Consider the following 25,268-nt stretch of genomic DNA (forward strand, 5'->3'; position numbering starts at 1 on the left):
TGTATCGCCTGGACACAGAGCTGGAAACTTATGCAGAGACCATAAAGTGCACTTGGAAAGCTGATCTGCAAACAGGCCAGATTCACCATCTTCTGTCCAACCAGCTGCAACTCTGAGGAGGGGGGAAGCAATACTTGAGAGCACTTTCGTTAAATAGGCACAAACCTGCCCTGGAGCCCTCCCCTTTTTTCCCCAGTCTAAACAGCAAGCACCAATAGATCCATTTTCTCTGCTTCTTCCCAAAGGATCCAGACAGCCACAGTGGCTTAGGTGGGACTCACAAAGCACAGGCATTTCACAGACACTTGGAGAACAGTCTCTGCAGCTTTTACAAGTTACATTCAAGGACACTTGGAAGTGGCAGCACCACCAAAGCACCCACAGCCTCCACGATCATAGGCCCAGCAGGTTTTGCCCATACGCATCTCTAACCAAACGGCTCAGGTGCAACCCCAGTGAGAGGTGAAGTCACCTCATCAGCCTTTGAATTTGACTTGAGAAGCTGCCAGAGTGTAAATAGTAACAGTCACTAACGAGGCCCTAATTCTGCCATCACCAAACCCCCAAATTTCCATTAACTAAGACCCAGGCTTTAAGAGGAGGGAGAGGAGGAGGGGGGTGTGTGTCTTGGCATGTACAGATTGCACGTAGTGTCACAAGTGGAAAACACTCCCCAAACATTAATTATACTGATGGCAATCTTATTAATCCAATTCCCTTTAATATTTTGTCACAAATTAGATCAGTCCTTTCCTGTCCTGACCCAGTCACGCTCTCCCCCTTTGGTTCTACCAGACCTGCTGTGTGTTGGTGCAGTGTTGAGGGCCATGCATCCAGACTGACACAGGTCCTGGGGCTGTTCTCATTTGTTTACAGGAGAAAACCAAGGGTCATGCATAGAAATGTTTGTAGTGTCAAGGCCTCAGACTAAAATCTTTGGAGCAGGAACTGTCCTCTGCCTTATCCTCGTCCAGGAGCCAGACGTGGTCATCCCACTTGGCAGCTTTTGTCAGAGTTTACTCAGATCAGCACAATGTTTGCTCCCATTCTCCTGGTCTCACTCAAAAGCAGAGGGTGGGCAGACAGTTTTCCAATCTGTCATTTCACATGTACCTCAAATATTTACAGAGGAAAAGGTTCCTGCTCCTGAGAACAGAGTTAACTCACTTTCAAACAAAACCCCTCCCAATTCCATATTAACAAGTGTGAGAATATGTCCTGAACCCCAGCCCTGGCCCGTGAGTTCAGCCCTGACACATCTGTAAATGATCTTCCACAACAGGATCAGACCCAAAGGATCAGACTTGGAAGAGCCCTCAGCATCCACAGCCTGCAAACACTGAAACTGAGCCTCTCTCGGGGCATTGCTGAGCAGTGCTCGAGCAACAGGAAGCAAGTGAAGGCAGCTTGGAAAGAACTCAGGAAAAACGAACGTTCACTCTGGCGACAGAGTTCCAGGTCTGGATGGAGGCGACACAAAGAAATACCAGGGACAAGGAAGTTTTCAGGTGCTCCTGTAGGTACCCTGGGCAGGGACACAGGCAGCACCTCCCAAAGCAAGGAGGAAACAGTGGAGCAGCCCTGGTGTCTGCAGAGCAGAATCAGGAGATGGAACTTGTACAGCGCTGCTCTGCCCTCAACCCCGTCTCCATCCTGAATTACGAGGGCCTCAGCACCACCAGCACAAAACTTGCCTTGGTATGTTTGTAGCAAAGAAAAAGCCCAGTTACGATTTGACTTACTCATAACCTGCTGACAGAGAAGCGCAGGAGAGGGATCACAAGACACAAAGAAGAGGCCTGAACAGATTATTTTGGTACAAGAACGATGCTGAGGGTCTCTGCCCTTAGGCTGCAGGGGTCATCTCAACCCTGGAGCATGGAGCAGAGATGGGCTTTGTGGGGCACACCGCTGAGGCACGCAGCTGCGAATGTGATGGAGATAGGGTGAAGCTGGAACACATCAATTCATTCCCTTTATAGAACTGGCCTGACAAGACAGGCTCAAAGCTTCCTCCTCAGGAGGAATGTACACACAAGTGTTACACACCCCCTCCACTCCCAACCCCCCCAGGAAGTTTCAGAAGTGCCATAGTCCACAAAGGACACAAAGTGAATCTCATCCTGAGAAATCCCTTTGCTGCAAACCCAGGGCTTACCTGACAGGACAGGGAAGGTCATAAATAGCTTGAGCTTCTCCCAAAATACATTTGGGGAAAGGCAAAGAATTACCTCAAGGGTCAGGAAAACAGTCCTTTTTAAACATTGTAAACATGCAGGGTGGCAAAGCTGCCTGCCCCAGCTCTATTCTCTTGCAAGACGTTGCCTTGGCTTCAAAGCTGAAAGTCTTCTTGTCCTGGAAGCAGCTCTGTTCTCCCACCCATGTCCTTAGCTAGCAGCTCCGTCACAAATCACTGCTGGCTCTGTCCCTTTGGCCCTGAAGCTCATCATCCAGTAATCTGCGCTGGCATAACCTTTGGGAGAGGCAATGAAGAGGCTGTATTAGATGAATCCATTCTTAATGACTGCTCCACTTCCCATCAGGTGATGCAGGTATGCAGAAGCTCTTTGGAAAGACACTGCCCTCTGTGACACACTGGGTTTGTGATACCCAGCAGAGCATCATATCTCATGCAGCCCACCCTGCTCACTTTTGACACTGAACATCACACGTATCCCAGTCCAGGATGATCTCTTTACTGGAACAAACGGGCACGCACCAGTTTGGAGGTGGTAATGGAACACAGCACCTTCTCAGGTCTCACACAGCAAAGACCCAGCTGGAAGCAGTCTCCTGACACCAAGGGATCTTCCAGACCCTGCATACTGTAACACCAGTACTCACCCAGATCTCCAGCTTCCAGCTCCACCTTGAACATCTCACAGTGTCCTCTGCACTTGTCCAGAGGTACAACAGTCAGGGTGAGCTGTCCACTTCCAACAGCAAAGAGGCTGTGCAGACTGTAGCTCTAGGATGAAAGGAGAACATTTCAACAGCTTTGCCAGCTTCTCTTGGCTCTGTCTGACCAAAAAGGGGGCAAGTCTCTGCCCTGCAGCAAGGTGACACAGCACAAACCACAGCTTTGCTGCTCTTCCCAGTTACCAGTAAGTCATACCTGAGCTCAGCTGCATGCAAGGTTCTTCCTCCCATCTCTGCCCAAGGCAATACAGGCTCTCTGCACCCACAAAACCCACAAGAAAGCAGGAGATCAGGCTGGAAGCCTCAAGTGTCACTACCTTCAGTGAAACACCTCGATGGCAGGTATCTCAGAAGGGTGAAACTCACTGCCCCAAACAGGTCCTACAGTGCAACTCCTCAATGAATTCTGTCCAACTGGGCAAAAAATGACTATCCCCTCACCCTGAAAGTGAACAGAGCTTGGACACCACTTGGGCATCTCTAACTGCTGAGGGAGATGGGCCTGGTGTACCACCTGCACAAAGCCAGACAGCTTCTGGGTGGCACAGCAACCTCGAGAAGCCACATTACACAGGGATGGACAGAACTCTAACCCCTAAACCCTTCTTGCCAGGATTGCATCAGCTGAAAATGTCCTGCAAATCCCCCAGATACTTGGAGCTACTGGAGGACAACAGTCAGGAGATAATGTCTCTGGGATGAATTTCTCCTCACCTTATTCCCCAAATCTGGGTGGCGGATGAGGAAGCAGCTCTCCAGGGACACTGCCTTGGGGAAGGACAGCAAAGAGGAAGCAGGGAAAAATTCCTGAAGAATCCGAGTTTTATTCACAGATTTGTTCCTAAACAAAACAACCCATATTAAAGAAATATCATGCAATGATAATGCTTGTGTTTAAAAGACAATTTTCTACTTCTTCACAAATACTCCTGCTTGATAAACAGCACGGCAGCCCAGCCCCAGGAGCTAGGAGCAAATTTGGCTTCCCAGCTTCTAAACCTGTGCTCCGTCCTATCTCCCTCTGTAGCAGGACCACATAAACAGGGAACAAAGATCATGATGGATGCCTAAAGTTAACTTCCCACCTTCTTCCCTTAAAATGATCTGAGTCATCAATCATATCCGTTAATTACAACGATACAGAGGTGGTACTGGACACAACCATAACTGAAACCACATGGCAAGGAGGGGGAATACAAGTCTATTCTCTAGGCCAGGGATTGTAACTGGAAAAGGCAGGGTGGGGATTGTTATTTTTCCATCTCAGTCTAGTGACATGATTAACACTCCTGTACCTGATCATCTGTCTAGCAGTGCTGCAGACAAGAAGTGCAGCAAGAAGATCCCATCTAAAGCACAGGCTCCACCATGCCCTTCTGTAGGTCTGCTTGAACCACGCTCCTCTGCTCATACAAACGTGCCAGGAGCTGCTGCTGGCTCCTGTGGAGCTCCTGCTCCATGCCAGGAGGCACCTCCTCACGTTCTCCTCACCCTTCTCCACATGAAAAGACGTTGCTGGGTTGCTCTGTAACCTTAAGGAGCTCTGAACTGTTCACATGGCTTGGAGCCACACTAAGGGCTTCGGCAAAAAGCTTTGAGTTAACAGCAACTCAGGATTAGGGTTGGCCATTTTTCCTGCACAGGACCAAACAGAAACTGCCTTCTGCTACTCCTCAGTGTTCTGCAGAAGTCATGGTATCCCCTCTGAGCCAACACTAATGGTGGAGGATTTCCACTGAGCAGACAGAGGGGATTAGAGATGTAAACCAGTTGCCTCAGGTGATCAGACCACAGCCCAGATGATTAATGTATGGCTTGAAGAACAAGACCAAGCAGTTACTGGGATATTTTTGTCTTGCAAAGGGAACAATACGTGAAGTCCCAGCCACAACACTCCATTTTTAGTGTAAAGCCTTCTCCTTGGGTTACATCAGTGCCAGCAAGCAGAGCCCATAACCCACTGCTGTTCCCCTGCTCAGTGTGAAAATTAAAGTGCAGCTCACAAGCTCCTGGTTGTTCATGTAGAATCACAGAATTAACTAGGCTGGAAAAGACCTTTAACATCATCAAGTCCGACCAAGGCAAAGAGGTTGGACACCTCTGCAGAAAGGATGTGTACCATCTATCACATGTTTGGTCTTTAACTCACCAGGGAAAGAAAAATGGGCAGCTCCACAATTCAGCTGAGTTTTCTTCTATTATAACCTCTGCCAGTTCTGGATCCTGAGACTGAAAATGTTTGAGTTCTTCATAGGAGAGATGCTGCCCTGTCTTAAATGACACAAACCAAAGATAAAAGCTGTGCACCTGATGCTCCCCCCCTGCTCCCATTTCCATCCTGCCAAAGAACATCCAAGAGGGACAGCCATCTAGACTGCTGTTTCCAACCACAGTAATTAGTCAGAGGAACAACTTGCTAAGGATGCACAGAACTCCTCACCCCCTGACATCTTTTGACTGGGGCTAAATGTTGTCTTAGATACATGTTCTACCTCAACCAGCAGTTTGTAGTTGAAAGTACTGGCCAGGGGTCTTTGGTTGGTGAGTTTGGACTAATCATCCAGCCTTACAAAGCACTGCATTACCTTGATTAGAAAAGGCTGAGGCCTCTGGAGCTTTTCTGATAGTTCTCCAAGGTCTGTCACTACCTGAAGGCTTTTCACAGCAGAACAGACTGTGCAGTTTGCAGGAAGCATAGAAGTGTTCTGCCTGCAACCTGCTGCCCACCAGTCCTGGCATTCTGGGAATGAAACAAGAGAAACGTGGTTAATAAGACCAAAATTAAATGGAGAGACTTGATGATAAATTCATTATCCCTACCATGAAACATTGAGATTTCTTATAGCTTCTAATGGCTGTAAGTTACTCAAAAAAGCAAGTTTCCCCAGGCAGGGAACTCATCACAGAATGTTTCCAGCACAGGTTGAAGATGCTGGAGATAAGGCTCAGGGTTGAGAGAAGCTTTATGGAAATGCCACTTCTCTGTACATACAGGCTAAGCTACCCCTTTACTATCAACAGAAGAGTGGCAACCACCACATATATTGCCATTCAAATGAAACAAGTCCACAGGCACAAGAGGAATCCACACATGTGATCAAGGAGACATTCAGAAGACAAAATTAAAGACCCTGGTTGAAACTCTCACAGGGTTAGCACTGGTGCCATGAACCCTGAAATCAGCCCCCTTTACTTCTGTGTTAACTTCTCTGTCCTGGGCAAAGCTTTCCCAGTTTCTGATGTGCAGAAGAAACCAGGGAATGCAGGATCTCACCAGGATGTGCTGCTGCACTTTCTAGTCACATTGACTTGAAGATGAAACAGGGAGAAAAGGCCCCTCATGAGGAACCCCTGAACCACAGCTATATTAATTTTCAACCCCAGAAATTGTTGTTACACCACAATGGGCTGAACAGGCCTATAATTCATGTTACAGCTTCAAATAGCCAGCTTTTATGTGAAACCATTACTTGATGCCTCCCTCCTCCAGCCTAACAGCCCTCCCAGCACAAACCAGTAAGTAACCATTAACAGAAGCCACATGTTGCAGCACTGAACAAACAGGACAAGAGCTGATGATGCTAAATTCCGCATGTGCTTCTATGCTAAAGGATCCCTAGGAGCAGCTAAAAGGTTGTGGCGCTAAGTTCATGACAGTGATAGCCCTGGTTCTGCAGCTTTAATCAAATGGGGAGATGTGAAGTGTCCCTGCCCATGAGAGGGGGATGGAACTGCATGATCTTAAAATCCCTTCCAACCCAAACCATTCTGTGATTCTATGATTCTAGGTTTAACTCAGGCAGTGGCAGCAAACCCACCAAAGTGGGACTGTCAGGGTGGGTCAGGAAAAACCCAAGGCCTGGGACCAAAGATCTGTCCTCAAAACAGGCCCATCTGTCCTCTATGGTGCAAGCACATGTCAAATCAGCTCATGACAAACCAGCTCATGTCTCCTGGCCATTGCTGCAGGCCACCCACTCAGAAACAGAGTGGATGGGAAAGGGAAAGGGGGGAAAGAAAAGACAGTGAAGCCTGTCTGAAAACTGAAGTTGGAGAAATGAGGATGCACAGTGGGTTTTAAAGGGAAAAAGACCCTGCAGAGCCTGTTACTGCCATCGTGGTTTCCAGCCATGCCCATGCTTCTCTGCATGGGTCATAACTGATGAACAGCACTTAACAGGAAAGCTTTTGTTTTACTTCTCCCTCTGACATCTGCAACAGACAACAAGGAACATTACAGAGGATTTAGGTTCATTGGGACATAACAACAAGGAGCAGATTGGGATTCATTTTGCTTTTTTCTTTCTATTTCCAATCTACTCCCAAATGCTGCATTTCCCACCCCACTGCTGGGATATGGACTGAAAGGGATCAGGATGTAATTCCTAATCTTTCTGGAAGACACGTCTACACTGCTTTCAGGGAATAGGGTAAAAAGGCAAAAGAAAGTGTAAAATCCTTATTGGAAGCAGAAGTCCCACTCCCATGAGAACCTGCTCCAACCTACTTTCCCTCCCTGCTCACAAGAGAAAAAAGGACATCTTTGTTCCCCTGCCTGTAAAAAGCTTCAATTTTACAACAACAAAACAACTCAACTCACAAAAAACAGCTGGTCAGGGACAGGAAACAAAAGGCTGAAAGATCTCACCAGAGGAAGGGCAGTTGCCATGAAGAGAACAAGAAAACTTATCTTATGGTCTGTTACACCGGGAGCAGCAATACTATAATTTCTCTCTGGGCAAAACTTAAGAAACCTCATCCCAGAGCATTAAGCACAGTTGTTCCTAAATTGTCTCCCTGGGCTCAGAGCAGGACCCCACGTAAGGGGATGCAAATCAGCTTGACAGTACAGAGCTTGATTCCTCTTTTGAGCCAGGCTGGGATATTTGCATTCTCAATTGCTTGATTCAGGAGGTGATTTCTTTGCCCCATGAATAACCCAAGCAGAACACAGTTGAGACGCATTTCAAATGCTGCAAGTGGGGTTGTGGGATCTCTTTTTTTTTTGTTGGTAATTAATCTTTTAGATTGATTGCTGAGGGTGTTAGTCTGTGCACCAGCATGTGTGTGACTGGCATAACAAGTACAGGCAGCGAGAAGCGCCTGCCCTGCCCATGCTGGGAGGGAGAAGAGACTGGGGAGAGGAGAGGGCACTCAGCTGCACACTGAGGACCACAGCAGGAGTGCATGGAGGATGCTGATTCTCTCTCCATTACCCTCCCTGCATTCCTTCTACATTATCACCCTGCCCAGACACCCTGGGGGATTGTTCCGGGTTAAGCCGAGCGCTGTCTGTCGGCACACACAGCCTGCTTGGAGACTGAAAAGATGCATTCTGCATCCCAGTGCAAGCGTCACACCACGGGGCCCATCCACTCACACTCAGCCACTGAAGTGCTGGGTGTGTGCAACCATCCCTATGGAGCTGAGTGCAGGAAAGCAGCTGTAGGACTGACACATACAACTATCCATCACGCAACACAAGCGCAGGCTAGTCCCAACTCACCTCTCCTCCCTGCTTGTGCTTTCTCACCCCCTTTTGAGGGGAACCTCAATTCCCCATCAGTCAGACCTACCTAATAGTTGCTTTTATGCTTTATTATCTCTCCAGAAGAGCTGTCTTCTTCCCTGTGTCAGGAGAGCTCCTAGCAGAGGTAGTGCTGGGGACTTCCAGCTGCTAACACAACACAGATGAAGAGATAACAGAATTCCTTAGCACACATCTATGATTCATGCTAGAAGCTTATGACTGCACTTCCCACTATGCAGAAAAATAATAATTCTCAACTTACAATCAGTTTTAAAGGAGTACTCCTCCCTTCTTGGCCATTTTCACAGAGGATTTCCCAAGTTTTTGGCTGTCCCCAGAATGAGAGGGGTGTGTGAGCACAACCCCAAAGATGCTGGGTGTGGACGATCAGATTGGAAGCTAAGAGGTTACTGAGAAGATCTGGCCCTGCTTCTGCCCATTGCAGCAAAGCAATAAACCCCATGGAAACTTGCCCACATAGATCTGAGGCTGCTCTGGTCTCTTCAGAGACCATACACAGGGTGAAATATCAGTCTGCCTCTGCAGCAGGTTCAAAGCCTTTGCTTTGAAAGGGAACCCTTCGCTCCTGCAGGATACACAGAGCCAAGGGCTGCTTCTGACCCTAATGAAGTGTTGAAATCAGTGTCCTGCACGTAGAACTGCAGGTGCTGAGGCAGCTGCTGGCTGCCCACAGAGCTGGTTTGCTTCCCAGCACTCAGGACTGCAAGGCTGAAGAAGCAGGAAGCCTGAGGAAGAAGGCAAGTGACAGCTATGTCTGCACAGGAGGGTCTGCTCCAGGGGAAGGGACACTCCCCCAAAACTTCACAGTCCCCCAGTTCTGTCCTTACCTGTTGTTGTCGCTACCATCACCCACGATAACTACAAGAAAGCTCCCCAGGGGGCTGCCTAATACATTAAGCAGTTCCACAACCTGCAATATTTGGTTCCAAATGCTCAATTCCTCTTTCCTAGGACAAAGCCATTCCCCAGTTACCACCTTATACCTCACTAGGGACCAGTGCTAGGAGTATCAAACTTCAACAAGCCCAGGATCATAGAATCATAGAATAGTTAGGGTTGGAAAGGACCTTAAGATCAACAAGTTCCAACCCCCCTGTCATGGGCAGGGACACCTCACACTAAATCATGTCACTCAAGGCCTCGTCCAACCTGGCCTTGAACACTGCCAGGGATGGAGCATTCACAACCTCCCTGGGCAACCCATTCCAGTGCCTCACCACCCTAACAGGAAAGAATTTCCTCCTTAGATCCAATCTAAACTTCCCCTGTTTAAGTTTTAACCCATTACCCCTTCTCCTGTCACTACAGTCCCTAATGAAGAGTCCATCCCCAGCATCCCTATAGGCCCCCTTCAGACACTGGAAGCTGCTCTGAGGTCTCCCCGCAGCCTTCTCTTCTCCAGGCTGAACAGCCCCAACTTTCTCAGCCTGGCTCCATACAGGAGGTGCTCCAGTCCCCTGATCATCCTCGTGGCCTCCTCTGGACTTGTTCCAACAGTTCCATGTCCTTTTTATGCTGAGGACACCAGAACTGCACACAATACTCCAAGTAAAGGATGAACTCAGGGCTCTCAAGAAAGACTGGATTGCACACTGGGTATTCACAAGACATTTCTTTGCCTGTTCTTACAGGTCCATTGTGCAAGCCTGGCTGTTCCATTAACACCCACAACACTTCTGGACTGTCCCTCACAGAATCCATTGTACCATCAAGAAACAGAAAAATACCTGTAATCAAGGTAGGGCAGCAGGAAAACCTCAGGGCTCTCAGAAAGCATGACCAGCTCTACACTGGGCAATTCAAAGGTAAGCTCAGGAGGGGGTGGACTCAGCAACTCATTTATGGTGCCACACTGACAGCCACAACCTTGTTACTATGTGCTAGATCCAACAGTGAGAAGATGCTGATCTCCACTTCTACAATATCACCCCACAGCTGCACATCTGTAAAAGTCAGGGGATTTTTCAAGTTAGATCTGGAGAAACACTTCAAAGGAAGGGGTTAAGACCTCAGCCTACCCTCTGCTATGACCATATTTTCCCCTTGGCCAAAGGGATGCTTCATGGAGGCAAATCTGACAGTCCATGGGATACCAACTTCTTCTATTTATTTTCATAGTGAAAGCCCAGTCACAAGCTGGTTCTTATGCTTACACAGGGCAGAGCTTTTTAGGAGACATTCAATCCCACCTGTAAGAGTCCCAGTATCCTGGGCTGCATCAAAAGAAGCATGACCAGCAGGGCAAGGGAGGGGATTCTCTCTCTCAGCTGCACGCTGTCAAGACTCTACCACCAGCATAAGAAAAGCCCCCAGAGTAAGAGGGACCTGGAGCTCTTGGAGTGAGTCCAGAGGAAGCCATGCAGGTGCTGCAAGGGCTGGAGCAGCTCTGCTCTGGAGCCAGGCTGAGAGAGCTGGGCTGGGGCAGCCTGGAGAAGAGAAGGCTCCTGAAGGGGAGACCTTAGAGCAGCTCCAGTGCCTAAAGGGGCTGCAGGAAACCTGGAGAGGGGCTTGGGACAAGGGATGTAGGGACAGGCCAAGGGGAATGGCTTGAACCTGCCCGAGGGGAGACTGAGCTGAGCTCTTAGGCAGAAGCTCTTCCCTGTGAGGGTGCTGAGGCGCTGGCACAGGGTGCCCAGAGAAGCTGTGGCTGCCCCATCCCTGGCAGTGCTCAAGGCCAGGTTGGACACAGGGGCTTGGAGCAAGCTGCTCTCGTGGAAGGGGTCCCTGCCCGTGGCAGGGGCTGGAACTGGATGAGCTTTAAGGTCCCTTCAACACAAACCAGCCTGTGACGAAGGGCCCACAAGATGCTCTGATGTCCAACTACTGTCAGCACAGAAAGGCTGCAGCTCTCCCTCCAGTTGGACAGATCTACCTTCCAGATGCTGTGTAGAGCTTCTCCATCATTTTAAGGACAGCAATTTGCAAGGTCTAGCCCTTAACCTTGAAGTGAAATTGCAGCCCATAACCCACTGTTACTGCTTTGAAGCCAGACTATGCAAGGCCAGGTTGTACCAGCTCCCGAGATACAAGTAGCCACTTGCCAACCTGGGACACTGCACACTTACAAATACTATACTCCTTAGGTAAATAGCTTGTTACTTGTTGTCCTGTGCCATTGCAGCAGGATACACTATATGCTTATCACCATGCCCCCTTGCTGAGATTTTACGTGAAGATAAAGCAATTTAGACATGAATTCTCGATCACAATCTATAATGTGGGAAGGTCTCGTCATTCTCACTTTACACAGACAGAAACGAAGAGCTGTAGTTACTGTATGGCACAGTTCAGGAGACATTTGGAGCACTTTGTTGCAAACCCAATGTTTCCCAAGCTCCATTTTGCTGAAATCTGTCACTAAGCTAAAAACTAATTCAATCATTTGCAATGTCATGTCAAAGTCAGGCTCAATGATGGGCTCCTGAGCAAGTCAGACAGGAATCATAAGGAATGAGTATTAATTACAGTGTGGAAGTCCTGATTAAGGAATGCATCACAGTGGGGGGTTTAAATATACACTACAAAGATGCACAGGTTCCTTGCTTCTTTCTCACATTGAACTTCTTTGTAGCTCTGAGTGTATTTAATACGTTTATGCCAGAAGAAAGCGTATCCCAGCTTGGTTCACCGCATTTTCAGGAACAGCCAGCAACAAAATAACAGCTACAAATAAACCCACCAAGAAACCTTTGTTTTTGTTCTGGGTAAAAAGTCAACAGCTCGAAGAGCTGCTCATTCATTTCACTAATGGGTAACGGCTGCTCAAACAACCAAAGGAGGATTAGTCAACCTCTAGCAAAGCACAAAAGTGATTTTGATCCAACGAAATATTGTGAAATCAAGTCTGCCTGGCCCAGCCCAAGAGGAACACAGTCCTCTGGGGTGAAAGAGCATTATTTCCAGGAGAAATCTGCACCTACCAATCTAGAGGGCAGGGACCAAGCTGTTAGGAAAGCCTCCAAAGTCCACTCCAGCCTGCACTTCTGGTTACTGCCCTGGAAGCCAGCTTGTGCTGTGCTGGCAGCGTCTGCACGAGCAGTGTGGCTCAGGGGAACAGCACGCTGCTGAAACAAATCCCTCCCACTTGCTGCCACTTGCCTGATGGTGGCTTCAGTCTGGATGTGTCTGTGTCACTAGCGCAGAGGGCTCTGCTGGGCTGCTGAGTGCCTCTGCAACAGGCCACGGATGGCACGCTCTCTTTCCAGGAAAGCAAACCCACCTGCTCCATAAATGAGGAACTAAGAAATTCTGAGAGCATCAAAATACAGAAGCAAAAGGAAGAGTTCTTCATGTTCCACATTACCACAATGATTTGCAGTTAGTTTACTGTCAGCAAATCCAAATAAACAGTCCACTGGTTGAACAGAGGCCAAAAGCAGTACATGAAACCAGCTTGGCACCACTCTGCCCTGCAAAGTCAGCCCGGTTTTTCCCCTTTGGACGAGCCAACACATGTTTGTCGGTTCCTTTCAGGCTGTATTATAAAAGCATTATTTAGACACTCATAAAAAAGAACAGATAAACTGGCAGCTGTGTGGCAATGGGAGCAAGCCCTGTGCAGTGCTGAGCCCACATCACACTCACATCCAACACTCACATCCACCTCAAAATGCTCCAGCCACCGGAGTGGGTGCATGAGAATATGCACAAACACAAGAGCAAACCAGCTTGACTTTGCTTAAGAAGAAACAAACAGCAAGATCCTTTGTGAGCAAGGGGAGAAGGTTTGCTGAAGGTAGCAAGCAGTTAGAAATCAGATCCTGCTTTACCTCCCAAGCCACCTTGTGCAACCCTTTTGTTCAGGCAGGCCTGTGCTCTTGGGCTCATGCATCACTGAACCCAGCAGCTCAGATGCAGCATGGGCTGCAAAACCCACAGGGAAAGCCCAGCTGAATACCTGGGGGTTCAGGCCTCGCTGGGCTCAAGCAGCAGAAAGTCCACCCTTGGGGAAGGCAGGCACACTGACTGCTCCCTTTCCACACAGAGCTGCATCACACTGCAGGGCTGCAGCAAGAGGGGAGGAGCGTGAGCAGCAGAGAGAAACGTGGCTGCCTGCAAGGGGTTAAGATCAGTAAGAAGACAGGACCTGGCCAGGGGCCAAGGCAAGCCTGCAGCTGAACTGAAGGTGGCCAGCCAAGAGGCAGAGGCTGCTGTCCTCTCCCTGTAACCCAGCCTCCTGTGACCTGTCCCCAGCAAACAGCTCTCACACCCACCAGGCCCCCTGACGTGACAGTCACAGACCATTCACAGGGTGCTGCTTCAACACTGCTCCTCCACAGCTCCTTTCTCCAAAATAGATGATGTATAAATCCCATAAACACGGTTTTAGCCCTACTGGTCTAGGCAAAAAGGGGTATTTAATACAAGGAATCTTCTCCAAGCTGGGGGGAACTTGCACAACACTGAGATACATGTGTGCTTGTGTCTGATTGGAGCTGTGCTGAGCAGCTACTGATCCAGTTGATTTTGAGCACTGCGGTGTACGTGGTCAGGACCAGGGCTCATTATTAGAAGCAAAGTTGGATTTTCTTCAAGGTCATTACAAACCCGTCTATCAATACACATGGAGACTGTCACGTTGTTGGACGAAAGCCTGTTCACCACCCATGACGTGCTCCACTGAGCTGCATGGAGTGAACTTACCACAGGCAGACACAGAAGTTAATGTGAGAGCAACTTCAGGGTCTGCTCATAATGTCACTACTCTGTGTGGCTGGCAGGGAACAGTCATCAACCAGCCAACACCAAAACTCAGATTTATATACTGAGAAAGCTAGAAGCATGTCACAGAGCTGTGAAGTGAAGAACCTCTGGAGAACAGAGTGACCACTACTGTGGTTTTAAAATGTCTATTACTAAAAAGAGAAAATCCCTTTTCATTTGGCTCCGATTCCTACAGACTTTGGGACCTCATTATATTTCTTCCCAATGCTTTCAGGGGAGAGGGAAGTAGCTGTACCCCTACTTTGCACCTGAGAACTGAAACACAGGGGGAATGCCATGGGCACGGATGCCTCACACTAGGCCGTGTCGCCCAAAGCTCTATCCAAGCTGGCCTTGAGCACTGCCATGGATGAAGCATTTACCACTTCTTTGGGCAGCCTGTTCCAGGGCCTCACCACACCCACAGGGAAGAACTCCTTCCTTATATCTAACCTGAACTTCCCTGTTTCGGTCTGAACCCATCACCCCTTGTCCTGTTGCTACAGTTCCTGATGAAGAGTCCCTCTCCAGCATCCTTGCAGCCCCCTCCAGACACTGGAAGCTGCTCTAAGGTCTCCATGCAGCTTCTCTTCTCCAGGCTGAACAGCCCCAGTGTTCTCAGCCTGGCTCCCTATGGGAGGTGCTCCAGCTCCTGATCATCCTCATGGCCTCCTCTCAACTTGCTCCAACAGCTCCATGTCCTTCTTGTGTCGGGGACACCAGAACTGCACCCAGTGCTGCAAGTGGGGTCTCACGGCAGCAGAGTAGAGGGGCAGGATCACCAATCTTAAAAAGTCCTTTCCATTCCAACCCTAATCATTCTATGATTTATCAGCCTGTGTCAGAGCAAAGGTTCCAGCTTACATAGGCCTACTTTCTCCTTCCAACAGCACTAGAAAACCTTGAGTTAACCCACATGCCCACCCAAAATCCAGTGTTCCTTACAGCAAGTAAAGCCCTGGGATCTGCAAACTCCTCACGTCCCTGGTGTGTGTGAAGCACTGATCCACCCGGCTCACCCCGCATGCTGCAGTGGCAAGAGGCGCTTCCCCAGCCCGGAGCAGGCAGTGGGACCCAGCGCTGGGGCTCTCACAAGCTCTGTGCAAACACAAGCTCCGGAAGAGCAAATGCAAACCACATTTCCACAAAAACTTCCCCAGCCAAAGGGACCTCGATTCCTAGTCCTGGGAAAACTGCTGAAAGAGAGGCACGAACTCAAAACCCAAGGGTCCAAGAGTCAGCTTTGAAGAAACAAAGGGCAGGAACATTAGTTTTAACATGGGAATTGATCTGGGGGAGAAAGCAGCAAACAACAGAGTAAAGAGACAGGCAAAAAGGAAATTTACTTTGGACCTAATCCTACAAACTTAACACAAGAGGAGCAGTGTCCACAAAGCACTCTCACCTCAGCTGCTCAAAGATCCACCCACCACCACCGCCAGACAGACAGCCCTCATCATCCACAGCATGGCTCTTGGGGTGGAAGGGATGAGGGCGAAGAGTGAAGGCAGATCACCCTGAGCTGGAGGGAGAAGGGAGCAGTACCCTGCAGCCCCGCTCTTCCCAAAGCCTTACCATCACTCTAACATGGAGCTTTGCCTCTTGGAGCAAATCAGGTATCCGAGCTCCCCTTGTTCTGCAACACAAACCTGGCTGCTCAGCCCACACCTACCAGGGGAACCAGCTCCACCCTGCAATCCTGGAGACAGGAAAGCTGCTCCAAGCCTGAGTAGGCTCAGGAGGGACAGCACAGCCCCAGGCCACTGCCCCTGCCTGCTCAGGCACTTGGAGGAAGTGAACTGGACCACCCATGTGCCCACACTCACTATGGCTGGGCTCTGTCCATATCGAGCTGAGTGGCCAGGGATGTCTGCCAGCACTGCCGGTGGGCCAAGGCAGCCTTCAAACTGCTACCAGGTGGCTTTCAACAAGAACAGCTCAAGCTGGATTTGAACTGGTGCCCAAGCACAGAAAGCTCCAAGTTTAATCCTCAGCCCCCTCAGAATCTTCATCTCCCAGGATCTACACAGAGAAAGGAAGAGGAGTCTGTACAGTGAGTCCTTTCTTAGCAGTTTTCTCTGCTGTTCAGTCTCTTGCACAGTGCCTTCTCCTGTGCAGGAGAACCCATCCATTTGACACCTTTGTTTCTGGGACCCAGTTGGGGCTGAAGGCTGTGCCTGTGCTTTCTAACAAGGCTGGATCCTCTGTAGTTAAGGGGCTAACAGGCTCTCCAGTGTCTACCTCTGCTTCTGGAGTTTCCCATGAAGAAAGGTTGTCTGGTGATCCCCGTGATTGTGACCATGGAGGTCTGGTTCAGCCCCTGGTACCTTCCCAGCCTTATGCTCACATTAACAAACAGGATGGCAAGATGTAGCTTTACCCCTTCCCTTCAGCAGAAAAAGCCAAAATTAAGGGCAAAATATTTCATCATGCACAAGGCAGGGCTGAAAGAGAGCTTGGGAGATCACTCAGCCCCATGACATGAAGCTCCCTCTTCCAGATCCCTGCTGGCTGCAAGCTGTGAAGCTGACACCAGCGCTACTGGGACAGCCCTGGTGGCCGCAGCTGCCTGCAAGAAGCCGGCACATGAGGGATTCCCACAGGAACCCAACCAAGGTTCAGGCTGGGTGCTGCACTCTTCCCTTCCACTAGCCAGGGACTAGCCCAGTTCCTTTCGCTGAGGCAGGGTCAAAGTCACGCCAGCCATCCCAAGCAAATCTGTTAACTGGGACACGCTGTTTTCCATTACAACCTAATACTATCAGAAAAACAGAGTGGGAACTGCCTTGTCCCCTCCTTTCCCCAGGGCTGGCTTGCTGCCCACCCTCTTGCTCATCACTTCAGAAGAGTTCCAGGACTCATGGAGGCATGGGGGATTTTATATACATTTAAACAACCTTGCAACCTTCCTCTCCATCCATCCTGCTGGCCCAAGGAATCTCCCTGGGCTCTTCCCATCCAAGGGGGCCCTGCAGCACCTGAAGGAAGAACCTGTGAGCTTTCTCCACAAAATTTCACTGAATAAATACAAGCATTAAAGTGCCCATTGATTTGCTTCCCCATACAAAAGTGGGGGGGTGTTCACTTGTGTCAATGCTGACATGGAGTAAATAAGCAGGCTAGTAATGTCAAGTGGCTATCAGCCATCTCATTGCCTTTGTTTTTTCCTCCCTGTGAGAGATCCCAGTGTATAAGGAAGGAGAGGAACAATGGGGATACCCCATCCCACCCCTACGACCCGAATCAACAGCAATCCCACATGTCAGCGGAAGAGAGGGAGACACAAGAGAAAGCACAGAACAGCACCGGCACTTCAGGGAGCCCTTTTTAGCTCCAGCAGGAAGGTCAGAGCCAGCCCAGACAACTCGAACACAATGAGCTGCCCAAGCTAAATATAAACCCATGGAGGGCTTGGAAACAGGAGTTTGTTTTTACAGTGAGCTGCGAGACGATCAACACTGTGCCACATCTCTGCCCAAAATAATTCACAGCTTTATCATTACTGACAGTCTTTGTGTTTTATCAGAGAGGCTGAGCCCATGCTCACACCCTTTTGCCAGCCTAAGTCAGTGGAAATGATTAACTGAGAACAAGAAATACTCAAACTTTTCCATTTCTATTACACCAGTCTAGGAAAATCTATTATGTTCCTGTCCCATGATGTGTCCACCTCAATAGGGAGCTGCTTATCTCCCTTCCTCACACACACACAACACATTACCCTTAATCCTACATTAACTGCTATAAACACTCTGGCTTTCAAGCCCACAGTCCTTTCCCAATACTCCACTTGGCAAAAACTACTTTTCCTTAAACCCGGGTCACATGCTGAGGTTTCTACCCTTTGCTCACAGATATCAAGATCTGGTTGATAAACTAGTTTTGTTTGCTTACTTAGAAATAGAAAGGGTGACATTTACCCAGCATAACTATCTCAGATTCTCCAAACTGCAGAGATTTTTAGAGGAAGGGGGACTCTTGTGGAAGAAAAAACCCTGAGGTAAAGAAAAGCAGGGAAAAGAGAATGTGCAAGAATAAAATTGTGAGGGTAGAGATCAAATATACCTCAGTGAATGGAAGGAAAAGAGCCCTAGCTAGAATTCAGGTTGCTATTTTTAAGTACAGTGGTAGGAAGAGAGAAAACCATGGTGCCATGCCAGTAACACATTTGTTATTTGGTGCTCAGGGAGACACTCAAACGATCTGCATGGCTGATATTTCACTTGGTATTTCTTGCGAGGTTTATGTTAGAGCAGAGAAATCATTTCCTTACTCTCAAGCATGTACTTCTTGGCAATAGGCAGAGAGAGCAGCCGGATATGACCGATGAGGGAGCCCCAGGCATGGGCTCTGGAGAGCGGAGCTTCAGGCGGCAGCGGGCTGTATGGCTGGATCACAAAGTAAACAGTCAGCAACACCAGTCCCAGGGTGAGCAGGCCCTAAGAGAGAAAACAGGCACAGAATTTATCACAGTGCAGCCAGCAGATGCATCTTCAGAACAGGACACACCTCTGGCTGCTATCAAAGGCTTGTGGTTGTGCACCATAAGATGAACACTCCAATTTTTGCTGTGGCTCCTCATTCAACTGCAGTGCTATTTATGTACACAGTTGTCACTCTTGTTTTATTGGTAGGGCTCTCCAAGGACAAAATCAAGCAGCCTTCAAACCCAGCTACACAACTGTGTTCATGGATTTTAGCACTGTAAGTGATCCAGCACCAGAGCAATGAGGATTATCTACAAACAGTTCCCATTCCTCCAACCTGCTTAGATCAAAGCTGGCACTGCTGCCACCCCTCTTTGCGCTGCTGCCACCCCTCTTTGCGCTGCTGCCACCCCTCTTTGCGCTGCTGCCACCCCTCTTGCACAAGGTTTGCAAGGCTTTGTGCAAACATTCGTCAAACCTCAAACCACTTTGGCAGAGTTGGCACCACTCCCTCCTCCATATCAGAATCCCAAATAAGCCTTAAAGAGATGACATGACACATTTCTCCCCCCCCCAGCCAAAGTCAAAGTGAACCTACAACAAAAACAAGAACAGAAACTGAACGTTCAAATTATCAGTTTCCTGCCTTATTTTACAACCTTCTATAGGATGTGAGGAAGAAAGTTTGATTATTTTTTTTCGGAATAGAAACCACTGAGTTGATTTAAAGGCAACACTAAAATATTAGTGGATATTACACCAGTGGGAAGGTTGTCATCCTTGCAGCAAACAGCTCAAACTTAGCCAACAGCAGCATCCTTTCACCCACTTTGCAGAGCTTTTCACAGCATCTTTTAGTTAAGCATCTCAAAACATTTTTCTAGCATTGAGCATCACGACAACAGGTTTATTTTATAGACTAGAAGGAGAATAAAGACAGGTAGAAGCTCGTGATAGGGTCAGAAACAGAATCTGTATCTCTTCATTATTCAACCCTCAATTTCCTTCCTTCCTTCCTCACACTTCCTCTGAGGGTGCTGACACTGGGAATCTTTGCCTGAAGGATCAATGCAAGTCTCCTTCTTTAATAATTTCGGGAGAGGAAGGTGTTGACATGTTAAATTTTCAGCACACATGAGCAATTTCAAAGCTCAGTCAGCTGCCTTCTGTCTTCAAACCAGCTCAAGGGATGCAGGAAGCTACACTTCACAGCTTTTTAAATTAAGAACTTGGGAAAATTCATCAAGAAAATGCAATGGGAAGTGAAAGGCTCAGGTGCAAAAGGAGAACTCCAACCCTCAAATGGTCTGTGCATACACAAAAGACATGGAATCATAGAATGGTTTAAGTAGGAAAGGACTTTAAGATCATCAAGTTCCAACCCCCCTGCCATGGGCACCTCACACTAGACCATGTCACCCAAGGCCCTCTCCAACCTGGCCTTGAACACTGCCAGGGAAGGAGCATTTACCACTTCTCTGGGCACCCTGTGCCAGCGCCTCAGCACCCTCACAGGGAAGAGATTCTGCCTTAGACCTAACCTGAACTTCCCCTTTTTCAGTCTGAACCCATCACCCCTTGTCCTATCGCTACAGTCCCTGATGAAGAGACCCTCTCCATCTTACCTTGTAGAGAGCCACCAAGACAGGATACCGCGGAGGTCCCCTTTGGGGTTCATTCCTTTCCAAGAGCTGCCTGATGAATTTCTCAATGGCTTTTTCTGACATCCCACACTGGTGGCCAGTCTGCCTCACCAGATCAATGGTCTCTGAGAGCTTGTCATAAATGCTGAGCTCGTTGGACAAAAGCTCCATGGCCTCCGATGAAAAATCCCTGTGGAGAGATCCAGTACGTTAACAGAAAACACACTCCAGCTGCACAGCTCAGCACCAGCATGTGCAGAGAAATCACAGGAACATCCCAATGCCTAAGCAAGAGGAAGGCAAAACCTCTTCACAGCTAAAGGCAGACCATTTAGCTGCAGTCCCAACAATCTCTGCTGGCCCTATATCTCCTAGGGACCTAAAGAAGCCATGAAATTTCCTGACAAGAGGAGAACTGCCTGAGATTCACAGCTTATGTAAATGAACAAAGCTTCTCAGAAATCAGTGGAACTCCAGTTATTCATCTATTCCAAATGAATCCATCCTATAAAGTGATTGCTCACCAAGTACAAAAGCCAGCAACACAAAGCTGATCGTCACACACAGCAGCCAAGCTAAGCTCTCCTGCAGCGCAATGTTAGTCGCTTAGTTTAACATAGATTTGTTTTCATTAAATCCCCTGTCAGCAATAGGACCAGGAGAGGGAAATAAACAATATGTATGGGGCAAAGTTCAACAATTTAAAATTTGTCTCCATTTTTGCAACCTTATGTCCAAGCCAACTGATTATTGAGTAACGGTAACATGATAGCAGCATGCTCTGCAGGCAGGGAAAGCTCTTGGGCTCCTCTGAGTTTGCCTGCAGGACGTTCACATGCACAAATGCAGGAGGAATTGCATTGTGAATCCAAGACAGAGACAAAACAACATTTGACAGCAAGTTATTTCCCACCATGAAGCTTGTAGGAACACATCTATGAGCAATCAATATTAAGATGCCAAAAAAGAAATGAGTTCCTCTACCACTCCCCTCCTCATGTGGCACCAAGAACAGCAGATGGGCTGAAGAAAAGATGCAAAGAAACTGCTGGACAAGCTAATAGCCACCAACGTGAGAACCCCATTGTTAGAGAGACATTTTGCTTTGAAAAAACACTGCTGGGGAAAGGAGCATCTGTGAGGTCTTGTTTTGCCTCTTGTTTCTAAGCTGGGAAAATCTGAACCTGATCAAACTGGGACAACAGAAACTTTCTGGGGAGCAGAGTTTAGCAAGGCATTGCCCTCGAAGCTCAGGCTGAGGACCAGCTTCTAAACACACAAGCAGCATAGAATCCCAGACTGGTTTGTGTTGGCAGGGACCTTAAAGCTCATCCAGTTCCAACCCCTGCCACGGGCAGGGACCCCTTCCACTGGAGCAGCTTGCTCCAAGCCCCTGTGTCCAACCTGGCCTTGAGCACTGCCAGGGATGGGGCAGCCACAGCTTCTCTGGGCACCCTGTGCCAGCGCCTCAGCACCCTCACACGGAAGAGCTTCTTCCTTGTATCTGATGATATAGATGATTCATACGCCTAGTTCACTGTTGAAAATGGTAACCAGGCCCCTGTCCCCCTTTTACTCTAAATACTACCTCACACCAGGAGCCAGCTCCTGAACACTTTGTGCAGCTTCACCCAATTCACCGACTTGCTCAGTGAAGCCTGTTACTGCACCATGGGAACTGTATAACTATCTGCATGGGTCTGCTCTGCACACACCTCACAGTACAGCATTTAAAAAGCAAAGATCCATTTGGCTCACTTGAGAACAAGCTGATAAGTGCTGCATAACGTGCTACCTAAACTTCAGTTTGCTGTGCTGTAAGTCGCTCTGACTGCTCCCACAGCACAAACCAGACATAAATGTATGTATGTATGTATATATATATATATATAAAGAATAAAGTTTTTCTTGTTTGGCAACCAAATTTGAAATATTATCTGCCTTAAAAAAACTGGAGGACAGCTTCCCCCCTAACCCATGGGTTCCTACAAGTCAGAACTCAAACAATGGTATTTTTAATACCTTTTTTCCTGCGATGCTAGGTACTATCATTAGAAACCAAACCCACTTTTCAACAGAGCTACCAGCTTCAGCAACTCTCTTCCCCCCTGATCAACTCCCTGTTCTGATTCTGCACATTTGTTTATATGATCCCATGGTGAATCAGATCACAAAAATTATGTGCCTGAAAAATAACCCGTTTGCTCGGCCCGCAGCTGCCTGAGCGCCCAACTCAAGCCGCTCGTGTCAGATGTTACATCCACATTAGTGTCAGATTTCTAGCCACAGCCTTAGAAAGGCCAGGAGAGTAAAATGCCAAATTAAAACCTCACCCCAAGCAGGCAAGGAGAACATGCTGCACTGCTTTGCCAGGTTAATGAGCTACCGACATTCCTTGCGTTCCGCACACGTATTTGTCCCAGATCTTCCCACCTGAGCAGCCCCATGGGCTACCAAAGCCGCCCCAAAGCAGGTTGGATCCTAAGTTCTCCGAGGCAGAGACCTCTTCTTGTCTGTAAAGCACCTGGCGGGCACTTGGCTCTGTAAAACATGCATTGCTTTTCTCCTTCGTTCATGTAATGCCGTGATTCACACAAGCAGGGGCCAGCACATCTGCAGGATATTAAGCGCCTTCTTCCCCCCAGCTTTTGCGATTGCTCTAGTTGCCTTGACACTGCAGCTGGTGTGCTCACTGGGCTGAGGGGTTATCCTGTTTCCTCTGGCTGCCGTGTGCCAATGCTTTCGCCTATGAAGCTCTCCCGTGTGGAATTCCGGCAGATTTCACAAGCTTCCAGGCATGCAAGGTCTGCCTGCTCTTGAAGCAATCACCCCATACAGAAATGGTGCCAAGCACAGTGATTTCCCCCTTTCCGAACAGCAGAAACATCCTATGGTGATGAAATGCTGAGGTACGTCCCAGTTCTCCCACCTCTGCATTTGTATTCAACACCTTTGTGTTCAATCCCTGCAAGTCACAGACGCTAAAACCCCAGCACAGCCCCTTGACAAACTCAAAAGTAACCCACATCTTCAGCTAGGAGATCAGGCATTACGCTCCCACATTGTTTTGAGAACAGATAAGGCCTTAAAAACCAAATAACAACCCATTATTTCCCTTCCTATCGCCACAATACAGCCGACAAAATAATAACAACAGACTACTGTACCCTCTTCACCATTACACACACATACTGAGCGAGCCTTATCCCTTGCAAACAGCAGCCCCTCAGAGCCAGGCCTCTTCAACTCGGGCACCCATATGCTACTGTATTCCCTTATGGACTCCACCACCCTGGCAGGAATAAGCAGCTCTCCACACACATAAGCAGCAGCAGCTCTCAGCCTGAAGGGTTTCCACCCAAGGGCCCAGCTCTTGGCCCCGATGTGTGGTGGGTATCAGAGCCAGGCTTTGGAAAGCTGAGTGTTTAGAGAGAAGCGCTGTCGGAGGAGTCGTTAGAAGGGAAAGGTGCTCGCCTTGCTGCTGAACCTGAAGCAGCGACACAAACACGATCCGGTCCCTGCTTTAGCATCGCTTGCGCGGCCTCCCTCAGCCCTGCTCGGGGGTTCAGGTCCCAGCTTCAAGCCCTGCAGAAAGGGACCGGCCCCGGGAGGGCCCTCGCTTCTCTCAAGCGGCAGCTCCAGCCGGGATGATTATATTGCTTTATAAGTCAATAAACTGCAGCAAAAACCAGCGCCCACCCGCACCGCCGGGCGCCTGCCGAGGGCCTCACTCAGGCCCGGGAGCCCCTCAGGCCCGGGCCCGGGCCCGCAGTGAGAGGCCGAGGCCCGGCCGTGCCCGCTGCTCCGGGCATCCCCCCCGCCTTCCCGGACCCCCGCCCAGTTCCCCCCCCCCCCGCTCCTTCAGCCGCCCCCGGCCTCACCCCGGCACCGCCCGGCGGCTGCCCCGCTCCGCCGCCCGGCTCCGGGCTCCTCCCGCCCGCGATGGAGGCGGGACACGGGGGCCGGGCCGCCGCTTCCTGCTTCCGCCATGGCCCGGCCAGGCCCAGCGCCCCCCGAGCCCCCGCACCCGGACAGCCCCCGGTGGCACTGAGCACCCCCAGCAGCCAGGTACCCCCTCCCCGGTGGGCCTGAGACCCCCCCCAACACCTACCGGAGCCCAGCGTGCCCCTGCAATTCCCAGCTCCCGTTTAAGCCCAGAACACGGGGACCCCCGGCCCTGTATCCCTGCGGCAACCCCCCAGCACTTACCTGAGCCCAAGGCCACCCTTAACTCCCCCAGCACCAGCCTGACCCCCCCCCCATTAGCCACAGACACCCCCAGCACCCTAACGCACCCCGTCCAGCACCCACCTGAGGCCATGGGTACCCTCAACACCCCCCAGCCCCTGCCTGAACCCCCAACACCATCAGACCCCCCCCCACACACACCTGAACCCCCAGCACCAGCCTGATCACCCTGAGACCTCCCCAGGACACCCCCCCCCAGCACCCACCTGAGCCCATGATCACCTTGAGACCCCCCCAGCACCTGTCTGACCCCCCATTACCAACAGACCCCCCCAAAACTGAGTTCTCAGCATCCTCAGACCCAAATCAGCACCTTCAGACACCCCCCCAGCACTCCTGAGACCCCCCAGCATCTCCAATGCCCTTTCATAGCCAGATCCACAGCACCCATGACACCTCTCTACCCCCCAGCATCCCTCCACAGCACCCACCCCTCAGCCCTTACACCCTCCCAAACCCTACAGCAGCCCCACCAGGCCCATTTACCCATCCCCATGGGGATGTGGGTGTCCATTCCCACAGCTCAGTGACAAGTGGTGACCATGCACGGGGTGTTAACCCCCTAAAAAGCATGGGAAAGCCCTAAAATGTATGGGAAAGACTTGCAGGAGTAAAGGGCTGGCGGATGGAGCAAGAGGAGGTCTCCAAAGCCATCCCTGACATGAAAAGCCTGGAAGAAATGAGGATTGAGGGGTCTCAGCCTTACCCAGCACCCCGATATGGGTGTCAGTCCTTAACTGCAGTTAAATGCATTTTCAGTCGGTGGTCAGTTGGGGC

General features: G+C 49.5%; 1 protein-coding gene across 2 annotated transcripts; it reads right to left on the reverse strand.

The window, feature by feature from the left end:
- Window positions 1–699: 699 nt before the first annotated feature.
- On the reverse strand, window positions 700–24,236 carry CUNH6orf89 (chromosome unknown C6orf89 homolog). Of its 2 annotated transcripts, none has more exons than XM_061349493.1 (8): window positions 24,125–24,236; window positions 20,226–20,433; window positions 18,447–18,612; window positions 5,505–5,659; window positions 5,069–5,190; window positions 3,634–3,760; window positions 2,845–2,968; window positions 700–2,473 (listed from the first exon to the last, which is right to left on the reverse strand). In XM_061349493.1, exons 2-8 carry the CDS (start codon window positions 20,412–20,414, stop codon window positions 2,388–2,390), a joined length of 969 nt encoding a protein of 322 aa, XP_061205477.1. In that variant the 5' UTR covers window positions 20,415–20,433; window positions 24,125–24,236; the 3' UTR covers window positions 700–2,387. The 2 variants fall into 2 exon arrangements, with proteins under 2 accessions (XP_061205477.1, XP_061205476.1); XM_061349492.1 differs by lacking the exon at window positions 24,125–24,236 and adding an exon at window positions 20,768–21,204.
- Between the last annotated feature and the right edge of the window lie 1,032 nt (window positions 24,237–25,268).

The sequence above is a fragment of the Neopsephotus bourkii genome, unplaced genomic scaffold, assembly GCF_033783945.1.
Source record: "Neopsephotus bourkii isolate Nb327-2 ecotype Australia unplaced genomic scaffold, CSIRO-AGI_Nbou_v1 NB_414, whole genome shotgun sequence".
Lineage (NCBI taxonomy): Eukaryota > Metazoa > Chordata > Aves > Psittaciformes > Psittacidae > Neopsephotus > Neopsephotus bourkii.

What these genes read in the sequence shown, in the direction of transcription:
- CUNH6orf89 (XM_061349493.1), bottom strand. Translation starts at nt 20,414, where the DNA reads ATGGAGCTTTTGTCCAACGAGCTCAGCATTTATGACAAGCTCTCAGAG. An exon ending in CTCAGCCTTTTCTAATCAAG is followed by an intron (nt 5,191 to 5,504) that starts GTAATGCAGTGC and finishes GTGTCATTTAAG; the next exon opens with ACAGGGCAGCATCTCTCCTA. An exon ending in TGCCCATTTTTCTTTCCCTG is followed by an intron (nt 3,761 to 5,068) that starts GTGAGTTAAAGA and finishes TGTTTTGTTTAG; the next exon opens with GAACAAATCTGTGAATAAAA.